Source organism: Oryzias melastigma, linkage group LG19 (genome assembly GCF_002922805.2).
Source record: "Oryzias melastigma strain HK-1 linkage group LG19, ASM292280v2, whole genome shotgun sequence".
NCBI classification, from domain to species: Eukaryota; Metazoa; Chordata; class Actinopteri; order Beloniformes; family Adrianichthyidae; genus Oryzias; species Oryzias melastigma.
In genome coordinates this window covers 24,105,206-24,121,609 of record NC_050530.1, presented here as the reverse complement: position 1 = coordinate 24,121,609, position 16,404 = coordinate 24,105,206, and the positions used below count along the sequence as shown (strand labels likewise).

The window sequence follows — 16,404 nt, the reverse complement described above, 5'->3', positions numbered from 1 at the left end:
ACACACACACACACTACCACCACAGCCAACCATAAAACAGGAGAGCATGGAGCATTTACATCTCCGGCTGTGACAGGCAGGTGGACCTCGCTGATCCATGACCCTCTGAGCCACCGTCGTTGTCAGCAGCCCTCGTTATTGTGATGAAGAGCAGCCCTCCACCAGCTCAGTGGAAGATTCGCCGACATGTGACTTCTTGGGCAGTATAGACACGACATTACGACCACTGTGAAGGACAGATATGGAGCTGAAATTCTAACAAAGCAAAGATCAGTCATTTCTCTACCTATCTTGATTCTACAGGAAGAAGTTTCCACTGAACAAGCGTATCCTTTTCCAGTGTCAGGTTCTCCCAACATTAGGTTTGTGATTTCGACGTGGACGAGAGCGAGCAATCAGGAACCAGCTCAGACCAAAGCATTTTACCTGCAGAGTTTCTCTGATTTTCTTCAGGCAGAATTAACCATTTTGGATGGACGAGGTCACTTCAGGACCCATAAACGTGATTTTAGGCGACATAAACGTGTCACCTTCTCTCTCCAAAGTGATTGCTGGAGCCAAAGTGGAGTCCATTAAGGTTTACAGAGAGATTTATGAGCCGTTTTAAGGCCTTTGCTTACAAACCAGTTAGAATTTCAACAACTGGCACTTTCACATTCCTGATTTATGGACTTGTGACTCTAAACTCCAAATATAATGAGGAAATATCACAGATATTCTTTGGCAGTGACAGTTTAAAAGAGGAGATGAGGTCACATGACTATGGAAACCCAGAAAAACCACATAAAGATTCATCTGAAGCTAAGTCATGGAGTATAAATATTGCACGTTGTACAAGTGTACATGTTGTATCGTAGAGTATTGCAAATGTAACAATAACAGAAAAAGTTTGGGTTTTTTGGGGTTTTTTTTCTTTTTTTATAAATAGAATACGTTTAAATGTGTTCCAAAAGTATATATATATATATAATATATATATTGAGTAAAGGAGGCAACAATTAGCACAATTTGGACATTGCAAAACCAGGCCGCTTAGAAATAAGTATAGAGTTCTAATCTCTCTACATGCAGCCCAGGGCCGGGCCTACAACCTTGTATCTTATCTGGGCTGGGGACCGGCACAGGCAGACCCAAACTTAGACCCCGTTGTTGTTCATAGTTAGGCAGTAGAGTCCTTACCTATGGACCCACACTCATTAAGCTCATTGCGCTCCTTGGGAAGCAAACCCGGATTATGCCCCAGATCTACACCCAACTGAGCCATCCGGGTCAGAAAATAATCAAATTCTTACTTTAAAAAATAATTCTAGTCACTAGGACACAATTTCTCAAACTAAGATTAATTTGCAATTGAAAACCTTTCTTGATATGGTCATTGTTCTTCTAGGACAGAAAATAGGACAGTTTTATTTAACTTTCTTAAGATGAAGTATTTGCAGAATAGGACATCTAAAAAGGAAGTGCCTGAGCCGTAAAGGTGAACGATCACTGCTGAATAATCTAAACTCACTGAAGTGTTTCAAAGTTTATGAAGGGTTTGTTCATTCATTTTCAATGAGCATTAAACCGTTGGATATTACCAAACTCATAAAAGTGAAAGTTTTGAGACCAAAACAGCTGAAATATCTGAAAAGACGTCAAACTTAAATAAAAAATGTATTTATGAAAGAAAAAAGGCCACACAAGCACAAATATGCACACCTGATTCACATTTCTGACCTTTGAGCATTCAAGTCTATATAGTTGACTGTATAAGAGAACTGGACTGAGTGAGTGTGATGTCATCCATATACTTTACTTCCAGTTTTAACAAAATGATGTGAATTCAGTCGCCATTCTTCTGCGATATGGACCCTGACATGTTGGAACCAGAAATTGTCAGTCAACAATGATTGGTCCAAATTGGTTTGAGTAAATGTTTCTATGGCAACCACTCTCAACAATCAGGAGTGAGCTTGTTGGAAGGCCACACCCCTATCACTTGAAAGTGGGCTTGGGAGACTTTGTTGAACGTGAGATGTTTATTGTGGCATCTGATTGGTACGTTTATAACTAGAATAATTTGCAACATAGAGAAAGTATCATGAAAAACAAACAGTACTATCAAGAACATGTTAAAGGTATCAGATCAAGAAGGGTTCTGACAAATGGAATACGTAAGAAATAACTGTTTATTGCTCCATTGAAGTCTTTTGGGTTCTTGGAACCAGCAAGTGCTTCTTGTTTGGAATGCCAGGGGGAGGAGTCACTCATTCCAGTTCTCTTATACAGTCAATGGTCTGACAGTCAACATGTTCCTGCGTTCTTTGAAGATACTTTGTTAATGACTGTGTTCTCAGTTTGCAGAGACAATCTGGAGGCTTGAACTGCTTAAACGTTGAAGTATAAAACTTCCAGGAGTGAATAAGTCTTCCCGCTTCACAGCTGCACAGGGAAATCTTCCCCCAGACGTCCACAGACTGTATAACCAGAATCTCCTTCAACGACATCTCTTTCCATCAATGCAAACAAGTCAGTTAATTAACTAATCAGACCAGAGCATCATCACAAACAAAGCCTCATCATCACCATTCACAACAATGATTTTCACCCCTTCATCTTCACTGCTCTCCATCCTATATCAGCAGAACTCTTTAAGAACCTGAAACATCCACCTCTTCTTCAGGAGGACTCAGTGCTGCTCTCCAGCACAGAATCCAGCAGCATCAGATCAGAACATCTCGCAGAAAGAAAGCAAAACTCAAAAAAAGCAGACTGACCTTCCTGCACTGCCTGGAAGGGGTTGTTGGGCTCGATGAGCTTTATGGAATGCGTGATCTTCTCACTCTGCAGGATGTCGTCACTCAGGCTGAGGTCAGACACAGCGAGCTGGAACACCTCATCGTCCCGTGCCGCGTTCTCCTCAAAGATGGCACCTGGATGAGGAGAACACATGGAGACAGAGAGTTAGTTCAGAGGCTGCTGGACAGTCAAACGGCTGCATCACTGGATCCATAAGAAAAAGAACCAAAGCCTGCAGATTTCAGAACTGCATTATTTCAATTCTGATTACAATAGGAAGTTCAGGAAACATCCCCATAGCCTTAATGGTTAAACTTGACCCCAAACAGACAGCAGAGTCACCCATTACCTTTATACATGTTTGAAACTGATTCAGAAAGATACATGTCTTTGGTAGGCGTCCAGTTCCAGTTGGAGGAACAATATTCTGCAGGTTCTGTTTGGATCAGCAGGACCAGTACTTGATCTGCACAGTCTTAAGCTTTCAGTGAAATCTGGATCTTGATTGTTGATTCAGGCATGCTCGACTTAGCTACAACAAGCTCAATTTATGACAAACCTGTGTAATACTGGACTGCACTATAACTAATCCAATTTCTGGACTTTGGGATTGGAGGATTTCTGGTTTATCTGGTAATTCCACAGCAGTTGTTGGTGTTTTATGGAGAGACAGACGCCGCTGCACCAAAAGCTTGATGTCTTATTGCCCAACAGAGCAGAGTGCTTGGAGTCCTTGAACTTTTACAGAAAATGGTGACAATTTGGATACACTGTCTGCTCAGATGAGAAGAAACTGAATTTAATTGCCCAAAATTTTTTGGACAACAGAAGCCATTTTATGAAGAGACGGACAATGCTGGCCAACGGTAAATAAATCTGCTAGCACCAAGGAATTAATGCATAATGCCCGATTGTCTAATCCAGGGCTGCTCATTGCTGGTCCTCCAGATCTACCACCCCACCTGTTTTCCAGCTCTCTCTGCACTGCTTGCTGCTGATTACCTGGACAAGGTGTGTTCATTCAATCAGAATGTGAAGCCATCAGCAGCGATCAGGGCTTGGAGATCTGGAAAATAATCTGGGTGGTGGATCTCGAGGACCAGGAATTTTATTTATTTTTATTTAAACTTCATTTTTTTTTTTTTTTATTATTGAGCAGGCATATATAATGCTCTTTTTCCCATCTGGTTGCTGTTGGCGTACAGATTTTGCTGTACTTAAAGACTTAAATCAAAGTCCATCCATCCATTTTGTGAACCTGCTGAATGTCCTGCAGGAGTTGCTGGAGCCTATCCCAGCAACTGCTGGGCAAAGGCGGGTACACTCTGTGCAGGTCACCAGTTTGTCAAAGTGTCACAAAATCACACACTGACACATTCACAGACATTTGAACCAGGGCCTTGTGCTGTTAGGCCAGAGTGCTAACCACTACACCACTGCACAGCCCCAAATTTAATTTCCTATTTTCTTCCTTACTTTTGCAGTGTTTCTGTAATCTGATGGCAAGCTGAGATATCCCTTTGGTCTATCATTTTTAATCAGAATTTCTGAAAAGTGAAAAGTCACAATGTCTTTACAGTCACAGTTCCATTTAGTGTCTTGAGTAAGAACACAGGCTGATTCCAAACTGTATCCTCTGACTGATCCCTTTTGCTCCAATTTCAGGGGAATGTGACGCTGGTGTCCAGAGGAGTTTTTTTAAGGAGGAGCCGTATGACTTTAGGCTGACTATCCCTCCACAAATATCGAGATTCATGCCGCACTTGTGGGCGTTGGACAAATTTGCATATTTCACATCCTCACCACTTCTTCTGGGTTAATAAAATCAAATATTCGATTCAAATTGACTTAAGCTTAATAGATCAATAATCGACTCATAAAAGATATAAATCGATTTAGCAAATAAAGCTAAAGTCCGCTAGCTTAATGCTAATGTTTAACAGCATTTCCCATAGGACGGCTAATGCTAACGCTCAGTCGACCAAATAATACATTACTGACTAAATGAACATCTTTATAAACTCACTAGCATGGATTTTCCAAAAAATTCTAAGGAAGTATTTTTTAAATTAACTATTTGTGGTCTAAAATACCGTTTTTTTCCCTTTGTAAAGTCGTCTTCTTCTTGAATAAAGTGTACTTCTATAGCGCGATCGCCACCTAGTGGTTAAACTGAAACGCCCTCCAGGAGAAGAGAATCCATCCAACACTGTATAATATTAACAATCTTAATAATTCACTAATAAATTTTGCAATATGTTAATTGTATCAGATTAATATAAATATAGTCAAATTATAAAGTCAATTATTAATGCATTTCTAAACAAATGTGTATAAATGTGTAAACTTAAAATTGAATTGAATTGAAGAATTAAAAAAAAAATCGGAATCAAATTGATTTGGGCTCTTGTGAATCGAATCGAATCTGGAAATTATAACCAATACCCAGCTCTATATGTTAGGAAGCAAATCGAATGAAACAACAAAAACTACAGAAGATATAGGTTTGTTTTGCAATCGGAGTATATTACCCAGGTCTTATCTTACCTGTTTCAATGCAGCACCAAAAAATAAATAAATAAATAAACAGAAGCAAAGCTTCTAAAGTGTTGCAAACAGGTTTGTGATATTTCAGAGCAAGCACTCGGTTAAAGGGCACACAAACGTGGAAATTCACTTTAAGCTGTTAAATTTACCTCTGATTTGTGAGTGTGACCTTTTGGGAACATTTGCAGGCATTTCTGTGTGTCATTGGGGGGGACTCTAGTCGAATGTAATTTATCAGCTGCTGCTGCAAAAACAATGTACTGGAGCAGTTATGTTTATTAAGCCTCTTCCTGCTTTGGCAGGTAATCAAGTGCGGTCCAGGCCTTTGCGTCCTCGAGCACCACCTGGTCAAAAAGCAGCAGGTTTGGGGGGGGGCTGATCTGGAGCCATAAACTGTGCTACCAAGCACAGCGCAGATATAAACTACCGTTTTAAAACTACGGCCTTAGTCACATACACCCATACGGGTGTTGACCTGTTGACCTGGTATTTTGGTTGTCTGGGCCATAGAAGGTAGTACAGAGGAGGGACAGAATCTTAGAGGTGGTTGCTGTTAAGGCTTGTACCACCTCAAGGGACATCATGAAAATGGAACGTACCATTGTCTCAAGTGTGTTAAGTGTATCATGAAATATTTGCAAGGCTAACCTAAGTTTCTTATGACGTACAAGTGATGTTGTACGGTTTCTGCGATACACTGTGTCTCACCTACTTCACCCTTTACTAAGTTACTAAGATAATTTTACATTTTGTGGTACAAACGCCACATTTGTCATGGATATAGTAGTATTATTAATCTTTTTGAAGCTCTGATTAAGAAAGAGATATGTTTTTGATAGGTTTGAGAAACAGATTATTTACTTTTCAAGTTAAAAGACTGCATTTTGTGCATGAACAGTCCATATTTTTGAGATTGAGGAAAATAGACGTTGAGTATTTTTTGTTATAATTAAATGTATGGCCGCAATCTTTAATAATTTTGGATTTTTTTCGTGGCTGGCGTGCTTTTCTGAAAGAGGTAATACTAAGGTATCCATGCCAAATTTGATGCTTGTACCACAAAATGCACAATTTATCACCCTAACAAGCTCCGCTATTACCCTTCCATGTTGTCTAAGTGCTAGCTATGACATGGTGCCTGCAGCATGCCTGTTGAATCAAATGTGCATAAACATTGTTACCCTAGCAGATTTCCTGTTTTTGTGCTGGATACCTGCGTGCCCTGTACAGGTTTACCCATTTTATGACCGCAAACAGCATCTGTAAGGGCAGCTGTGACTAAGTTCTAAACTGCATTCATCTGTGAACTCTACTCAGGATTTGAGATGGAAGGACCTGGATTAATACGCTGCTGAAACACCTGGTATTAAAGCACTTCCTGAAAGAGATCATTGTGATTTCTCAGCAATAATTACTTTGTTTTCACATTCCCAGGCAGCAAGGCACAGTGGGCCCCATATGGTTTAAAAGTGGGCAGAAAATGTGGCCCTACATTGGCTCAGCTGCCCAGCGCCCCTTGTCTCTGCCGGCCCCTTGGTGCAGGAGCTCGCTATACTGTTCACCAGGCGACCGACGAGCTTAGCAAGGCAGCCCACTGAGTGTCCACTTGAACCAATGTGGGCAAACCACCAAAGAATCTGTGGACAAACCCATTTGGGGCCACATTTTCGGCCCTCTTTTTAACCATATGAGGCACTTTGCCTTGCTGCCTGGGAATGTTAGATTTAAAGTTTGAGACTCAGTTTTGTAAAAGAAATTATGCTTCACAGTGCAATTGCTTCTTCTCTTTTTTTCATCTCTTCTTTTTGTATTTTTTATCTATTTTGCTCTGTTGTAAATATGTAAATTGTTCCAATTTTTACCTATCTGCAATGCTGCTGTAACACTGCAATTTCCCCACCGTGGGACGAATAAAGGGCTATCTATCTATCTATCTATCTATTTAGAGCTGATTCTTCAGGTCGACACTTTAATTTGTTGTTGGCTGACTTTTTTTTTTTTTTAATTTAAAAACATTCCCAGTAGTGTTGTAATTATGATTATGAAGTTTTTAACTAAAATCCTACAACCTCAATGTCTTAAAAAGCCATTTTTCATGTTGATCTGAAGACTCTGTTTCCAGAATCTCCTCTGAGGGGGCGTGGCTTTTGGAGCTGAGCTGAGAATAATAAATTAATAAATTAATTTAAAATTAGAATATTTCTTAATTTAATTGTGTAGGATAAGGAGTAGATGAAAACCGGATGTTTGAATAAGATCAGGTTTAATTTCAATAAATAGATCAAATAGCATTTGGCTCTAAACTGTACAGTTGGATAGCTGTGATATTGCTCATCGTTTATTTTTTTTTTTTTGGCGACGCTAATGTTAGCTTGACCTTTACACGTGTTATTTACCTACGTGTAAACAAAGGAATGATGGGAAACTTAAGTGCCAACAGATAAGGATTTCTGATGAACTCCTGCAGAAAATACATCTTAAAAGTTGAGCGGCGTTTTTTATTGTGGCTAAAAACTGCATTATCATGATTCGAAGACCACTGCTGATTTTGAAATAGAAAAAAATATGCAGTTGGAGTGGGACTTCAACTATAAATATTTTGCAGCTCATGAACATCTTTGGTACTCTGACAGCTTTGGTTCTAGCTGTGAAAGCTCATCTGAACTCCAATCCTTCCTGATCTTACAGAGAAAGAAAGATAAAACGTTAAACCAAAGGGAGAGAGAATGTACTGCGAGGAAAACTAGTCAGCAACGTGAAGAAGCAAAGCTGGTAGGAGCTTTTTTTGGACAATACAGCTCCCAAAAGAGCTGCTGTAAAAACATTTACTGGACCGTTTGGTCTTTGATGAGAGCCGTCTGTGAACCAAATCAGAAAGGGGGTGAGGTATTAGGAAAAGAACAACTAAATTAGCCTCACAGAGCAGATCTATTGGACTGTCCCCAGAGAGGCGAAACCCTCACAAAGGTTGATCACGAGAGAACAGGGCACCTTCAAGTTTTAATCTCTGGAGATGATATTTGGTGTTCTGCTGTGAGCAAATGTACAGCAGTAACAGTGACTCCATTCTGTCACCATAACCCTGTCACACATACATTTACAGGGAACAGTTTGTACTGTTTACAAAGTCAAATAATTTCCATCTGTGTGAAGCTGCAGCAATAAAGTTCCTGTAAACACACCTTCATCCTGCCTGCTGCCACTCTGCACATGCTCAGTGCAATTACACCTTCACCCCCCTCATCATCCTCATCCAGGAAAATCCATTCCCATTAAGACCTTCATCAGCGCTAAAACTAGAGGTATCATTTATCTTTTAAGCTGCCCATGTGGCGCATCAGCAGTGGGTAAACCCCCCCAGGGAAGAAACGCTTATTACATTCAAGGAATAAGATTGTTCCTTTGACGTTCTACTGAACTACAAAGACTTAGCTGTGCTGACCTGGATATCCCACCCCCCCACAAGAATACTAATGACTCAGATCTGTATAATTAAGTCTCGTGCTCTGGGTGACACACTTGTTCAGACTCAGACGCCTTATTTACATGAGATTGTGGAACATTGTATCATGGCGGAAACGCTTGCTGACTCCAGCTCCGGTTCATCAGTGTCCACGTCTCTGGGACGTTCTCTCACCTACGTTTTGACTCATTGGCAGATTGAAGCGCAGACGGATTTTTAGTTTTTCAGCCTCCTCAGACTGTTCTTTGATTTAATGTGTTGTATTCGTGAGTGACATCTTAGGACCTTGTTCAGGATTTTACTTTCAGGAGTTAATCATTTCAAGGAATCAAAGAAAAAAAATTAAGAACTATTTAAAAAAAATCAACAAACAAATATAAATATTTAAATCAAACTTAGTTGGGATAATTAGTCATTAATTAATTAGAAATAAAAAAAAATGAAAATAAAATTCACGCACACTTACACGGGGATGAAATGATTCACTTTCACCTCGATTCGGTTCAAACATCAGTTTTTGTTTCAGTTTATTTTATAATTTGAGCATGAAAAATAGCATTTGACAAACAAAAGTCCAGAAAAATCTTTTTTTGGGGTTACCAATAAGCAAGTAACAATGAAAAACACCTCTGGGATGATCTAAGCCTGATGTAATCAACAAATAATAAATGTGTCTTCAGTTTAATATGCATTTGCCACTTTCAGCGTAAACATACTGGTGTGTAACAGTGATGCAATGATACACTTCTCTACACACAAGGCTCTAAATTAACACCCACCAGGTGCTGGTGAAAAAGAGTTTGGCAGGTGAGGCATTGTTCATCCTCTCTGACTGGGGGCTCAAACTCACAACCATGACTATAAAGTGACTGCACCCCCCATCCCCACATTTATCTACCACAAACATCCTTCCCAGAGTTACTTCAAGAGTTTCATTCTGACTTTAATGTGTAGATTTAATATCCACAATTAGGGGAGAATAATGTTCAGATACAAAATATGATCGCATTTATCAATTGTGGTGTTTTATTGTGAAAAATTGGATATATTTTTAAAATAAACCAGATTTTCTCATGTATCTTCATGTAACTTCCTGCCAGGATTGACGTGGATCGCTCGCGGCTGATACGAATAATAGACCAGATGCCAAAATGATCTCTGCACTTCCTGAGCCGGCTGTGGAGGACCGCGGCGCTTCGCGTCTGCTGTGAACCACACCATAGGTTAACAAGGGCGCCGAATGGAAGCGGACTCCATTCCACGCCACTTCCACGTGCGGTGTGAACCAGGCGTAAGAGCTAACTACTGCTGCATTCAGGTGTGCTGGTAATTTCTAGCATTTTTCCTCACACTGACCTCAGCCAACTCAAACACACTCATGCTTCATGTTACAACACACTGCTGTGTAAGAACACACACCATAATCCAAACGTCACTAATAGTTCAATATATTCATGATTTTATTATGCAGTGAACACTAAAAACATTAAAAGTAATTATTTAGTTAATTATCACACGTTCTAAATCTTTACTTTTCTGTTGTACATTAAAAAAAAAAAACATTTGTGATTTGAATAAAGTTAATTTCTTAAAAAATGTTAAAGTTGTAAATAAATGACCGTGACTAGAAATAAACATTAGGGCTTCCATGAAACGTTTGTTGTCATAAAAAGGTTCAGAGATCCTTTTTATTGTTTTTTTTAATGTATTTTTTATTTTATTGTTTAATGATTTGTTTTTCTGTTCAGCACTTTAGTTACTCCTGATTTTAAATGTGCTTTAGAAATTATAAATTGGTCAATTGATTGAAATCAGAGGAGTAATATGTTAAAATAACCCTTTGTTTTAAAAACTGTCATTAGATTACTCTTTAAAGTATTATTAATGTTTTGTTTTCTTTTGAGAATAATCATTAACTTTAACGTCATAAAATAAAGGGAATAACTGTTTGGCTTCTGAATAAATAACTTAGATTATTTTCCCAGACATATCAATAAATCAATCAATTAATCAATATCTATTATATATGTATATATATATATATATATATATATATATATATATACATATATACACACACACTGGTATACATAGGTTAAAAACCTCTTTTGAAAAGGAGCGGCTAAGAAGCCACAGTTGGTTACAAATACATTAAAAATGGGAGACAATGAGACATTTAACACACTAAAACATTTAAAAACACATTAAAATGGAATATAGAATAGAATATATTAATGCAGACATCCACATCCACATAAAAATAGGCTGCTATAATTATTCTCAATGACAAATTGACACATTTGCATTTCTACATAGAGTAAATGACACTTTGAATCCATTAAATGCTACATTTGTCAGATAGTTTGATTAATTGCTTGAAAGGGAGTTGAAAGAAGTCAATGAATTTATGTCCCATCCCGACCATGTTTCACCTAAAACAACCTAGTTCTAAACTTCTATTTAGAGTTACAAATCATTTGACAAATCTATAAGTATTATGACCAACTAATAATAAAGATGAATGCTTGTTTGGTTGGGTAAGAAGACATTATTCCAGAAATCAGTTTTGCACAGGAAGTATCATAATGGAGAGCGTATTTATTGTTGTCAGATGTGTGAACTTTTCTCGTTTTGGTCTCTTTATTACTGCACTCCAAAAAGGAAGCAGCTGATGTTTGGAAATGGAAGGACCAGTCAAACAGAAGCACAACATGAACGTTTCTGTTGGCCAGTAATGAAGTCAATGAGCAGGAAAATAGGAACATGAGGGGTGACGATGTGAGCCTGAACTTCCATCCAGTAGAGCATTCTTCAAAAGATGTCTGACGCCTCCATGCAGCAGGTTAGCTGGTGTGAAACCCACTCGGCTGTGCTGGCCAGTCACAGTTAAGTATGCTGATGGATTAACTTTTAGATTCACTCTCTTTAAACAGACTAAATTATTCCAATTCTCAGCCAGAATGCATTTAGCGCCTGATGAATAGCGCAGCACTTTGTTGCGAAAAACACCAACTGCAAGAACATCGGCATCACAATTGATGGCGTCCAGAGCCCTGAGCGACAGTCCTCCTCCACCCCTCTTTGTCTGGAAAGGGGGGCACCGCCTGACTATTATCGTGATTAAACATCCTAATAAGTGATGCCGCCGATGTGTGACCTGCTGGAAAACAAGGAGAATCTGCGAAGGCCGCCGTGGTGCCGCTCACACTAACGCTGAGAATGAGCGGCGCCGTCACACGCCATCAGCAGGCAGAGACGCCGAAATGAGACACAGCCTGAAGCTGGAGCCCGTACTCATGCACGTCCTCACACATCCACAAGCTCCAGAGCTCCTCCTCGCTGCTGTCTGACAGCCGGCTCAGCACCGATCACCAACGCCGCGCAACCAAATGTGAAAAATGTGGGGATTTTTATCAGACGAGACACTGGGGCCTGAACTGAACCCAGGATCCACTCGGCTGCAAGCAAACGTGACGGATGGGAGGAAGAGCAGAGTCATGGGAACTCGCTTTACACTGTAGTCCGGCAAAAAACTGGACTGAATACAGATGTTCCTTAAAGTTTAGAGCTTATTCTGTGTTACAATTAACAGAACTTTAGTGGATCAATATAAGTAAGAAGTTAGAGGGAGTTTATCAACAATAAAACCACTAAATATGAACGCAAATGAAATAGTCTTTTTGGTGTTTCTAAAGTCTTCTCGTGGCTTTTTTCTGACGGTATAAAGACAATCAAGATAAAATTACACTAATGAATCTTTCTATATCAAATTGTTGCGAATTAAAGGAATATTCAGACTAGAAAAGGTCAGCTGGTCTGGACTAAATCTGCTTAATTTGGTTCAGTTTGAGTCCTGAATCTTAGATTAGTTCCAGATTATCGGGTTCACTTTAAGGTAGGGGCCAAAATCCAAAACACACCTTAGATCGAACATTTATTGAACACTCTAAAACTACATTTTTAAAACTTTAAAACCGTAACTTTTTAACATTACTATCAATTATAAAAAGCAGGAATATTATTCCAGAATAAATCAACTTAAACCTTAAATAACTTTCAATATTTTACTCTACATAATAAAATATATTTTGTCAAAATTATACAAGTTAGAAATCAGTTTGAATACACCCATATAAGGATATGAAAAAACTGTTTGAATAAGATCTTATTGGTTATACATGACATAAGAGCTTCCTGTCGCATTCTGATGCATCCACTTGTCCGGCCCGCCCACAACTCAGAGGTTAATTTCTAATGAACTCTTGCCGCAGTTAAACTGTCTTAGAAAAAAAAAAAATTTTTGATTCATCCAAAAATGGCAAAATCATAATTAAAAGAGCACTGGTAAAGCTTTAAAATTAAATGAAAAGATCGTAGTGGGATTTTAAAGGGTCACCAAACCCTAAATCTATTTTTTTGTCTGTCGACCTCTATAAATGGGGCTTTAAAGATGCTGTCTGTTGGTCATTGCCAAATGTTTGATAAATTAAAATAAACGTTTTTAATTCTTGAAAATATTGTCTTAAACCGTCTGTGAGATGCCCCCTATAGGTTGAATCAATGTATTACAGTTGAATTTTGTGATTGGTCAAACCATGTAAGTTTCACATCATGACCTGCAGCTGCAGTAATGATAACAGTCCTGCCCCCAAGCCCCGCCCCTCTGACTGGAGTTTCACATTTCAGCTGTGGGCGGAGTCAGCCTCCAACTTCCCTGTTTGGTTACCCTTTAATGTATTAATTACTATTTAGCTGAAAGTTGAATGTTCATAGCTGTCAAAAGGTTAAACCACTTCTCACTCACTTTCAGTGATCAATAAACAGATTCATATTTTGAAAATAAATAACTGGAATAATAGAAAGCAAGAGTAAATTACAAATTAATTGCAGAATGACTAGAACAGCATGAAGGAGTTCAAACACAAAACAGACCAGAAAAGAGGGACTTTTTAAAATATTTTACACAAAACACAGAAGCGTGTTTGCATTAATTGTTAGCTTTGTTTTGTGTTTGTGTTTGGTGGGGGGGGGTGGAGCAGTAAAAGATTCCGCTGAACTTTGTGGATCAATAACCCTGAATGTGAATCAGGAGGCATGACGGTGTGCTGCTTCATCCTCCAGCAGGAACATCATCAGCGTCTTGATGTATGGGGTAGACAGTTTAAACACACATCCATCCATCAGACGGTGCATAGCCCTGCTGCCTCTCTGTTAACTGACCGGGATGGGGGGGTTCAGGTGCTTTTTCTCATTCCTGTTGTCTGCTTGAAACACCCAATGGGATGGAGGGGGGTTACCATAAAAAGGTGTAACAGCTACGCTCAATGAGCCCGCGTCTTCCTCCAGCTCCGTCTGTCGGCGTTAATTAAGACGGATGCTAACGCCGCTCCCCCTGCCTGTAAAGCGGCTGTGTCCACTCCTGCATCTGGAAGCGTGCTAACGGAGGGTGTCACAGAGACCAGGCGGGACCGTCCGCGTAGCTTCCTAACTGTCTTGGTTAATCTTGTTTGGCAGTGTGTGGGGGGGGGCAGAAAAAGGCAGCAGCTGCTTGTTTGCTTTGCCAGCTTCAACAGATTGGATTCCCGCGGTTCTACTTGCCTTTCCAAATCCAGGCGGCTCCTGCTAACCGTCACCCCAGCGGCGTAAATCATTTGCTGTCGGCCGGCCGGCTCCTGGAATGGGGTCATTTCTCCTCCTCGCTCTTTTCATAAAGACTGTCTTGTTATCTACTTGGCATGGGGGGGACGTTTGAAGGACCTCGGACAGGCAGAACCACCCACCGGGGATAAAGAGGAGCTCTAGACTGAGCAATCACCGCCTTCTGCAAAGATCTGAGCCGAACCTGAGCATCAAATGAGCTCTGGCTGTAAAGATGCTGTAAAAGATTGGAAACTCCAATGAAGAATTTAATGAAGAAAGTCTGACCTGAGTTATGATAATCCACGATGACGATGAGTCAGTCGGTGAAACAAGCTGAGTTAGACAGATGAGAACCAGATCGATGAAGATAAAATAATTGATGATAGTGATCAACTGATGAAAAGTATTCTTTCTCAAGGAAGTCTAGCATTCCAAATATTCTGTTTGAAGGAAAAAAATAGATGTTGGGAAGTTCCTCTAGAAATGAGTATTTTACTCGTACACTCTTTAACTGCTCTCTGGTCACTACTAGACGACCAACTTATAAGTTGAACCCAAAACAGATACTTTAAAGACCCATTCTGAAAAAAATCATGTTTCTGCTGTTTGTAATGCACTCTTGTAGCATTTTACTGATAATGGAGGACATATATGAAGGAAATTGGGATTAAAATAGTGTTTCTGAGTATTTCTTTATTCAAATTGTATCAATAAGACATTGTATTTTGATGATAATCAATGAGTATTACATATCTGTTTCATGATGTATGATTAATGTTACTGTCAACTGAAATATTGTTTCAGATTAATCAATAATCAACAAGAACTTCACTTTGATATTGAGAATTCCCCCAAAAAAACAGCAACAACCGGATTACATAATTATGCTAAACTGTAAAATGAAGTAATTCAGTAGGGGTGGGATTATATAAATTCACTTCTTCCCACTCCTTTTCAAGCAATCAATCAAACTCTACTGACTTTAGTTACTTATCACAAAAAATGAATGAACCAAATGTGACATAAGTGTGTTTGATTTTTGTTTTCTATTTTCTAGTCAATGGATTTAATTGTTTCTCCAATGAGTTTGAAATATTTGTGTGTTTTGTCCTGTATTTTTCAATCTATGCTTAAAATAAATCAATCAATCAATCAAATTGCTGTGTATCAGGAGCAGAAGCAAAAATGCAGTTTGAAAAAGATTGTACTTATGACTGGGCTGAACGGTGGTGCAGTGGTTAGCGCTCTCGCCTCACAGCAAGAAGCCCCCGGTTCAAATCCCGGCTGGGACCTTTCTGTGTGGAGTTTGCATGTTCTCCCCATGCATGCGTGGGTTTTCACCGGGGACTCCGGCTTCCTCCCACCGTCCAAAAACATGCTTCATAGGTTAATTGGTGACTCTAAATTGCCCCTAGGTGTGACAGACTGGCGACCTGTCCAGGGTGAGCCCCGCCTTCGCCCTTCAGTAGCCGGGATAGGCTCTGGCACCCCCGCGACCCCGAAAGGGAAGAAGCGGCCAAGAAGGTGGATGGATGGATGGATGGTTATACATGACATAAGAGCTTCCTGTCGCATTCTGATGCATCCACTTGACCGAGCCGCCCACAACTCAGAGGTTAATTTCTAATGAACTCTTGCCGCTCTAGCCAGGTTAGGCTCCGGAACCCCCTGACCCCGAAAGGGACAAGCGGCTAAGAAGATTAATGTATTATTGACGTAGAAAATAGCCTGGGTGGACTACAAGCCCCCTGCTCCACTCTATTCTGATGCATCTTCTTGCAGGCAAATAGATCCATGAACGTCTTTGTTTTCCTCGTTTGAGCTGGAATCCAATTTCAAACTGTACGCCTGGATCTGCAATTTTGGTCGCCATTTATTGTTGCATGTTGGGATTACATCAGGGATCAGCTCTGAGCCCCTTCCTGTTTGCAATGGTGATGGACAGACTGACGGATGAGGTTAGACAGGAATCA

At 39.7% G+C, this 16,404-nt stretch overlaps 1 protein-coding gene across 2 annotated transcripts in view; it reads right to left on the bottom strand.

Annotated features, from left to right (window-relative positions):
• Window positions 1–16,404, bottom strand: part of grid1b (glutamate receptor, ionotropic, delta 1b) — a 458,806-nt gene that overhangs the window by 436,561 nt on the left and 5,841 nt on the right. For both annotated transcript variants that reach the window (XM_024284275.2, XM_024284276.2), the window contains exon 2: window positions 2,760–2,915. In XM_024284275.2, the coding sequence (XP_024140043.1) occupies window positions 2,760–2,915 (156 nt within the window). The remainder of the gene's footprint in view (window positions 1–2,759; window positions 2,916–16,404) is intronic.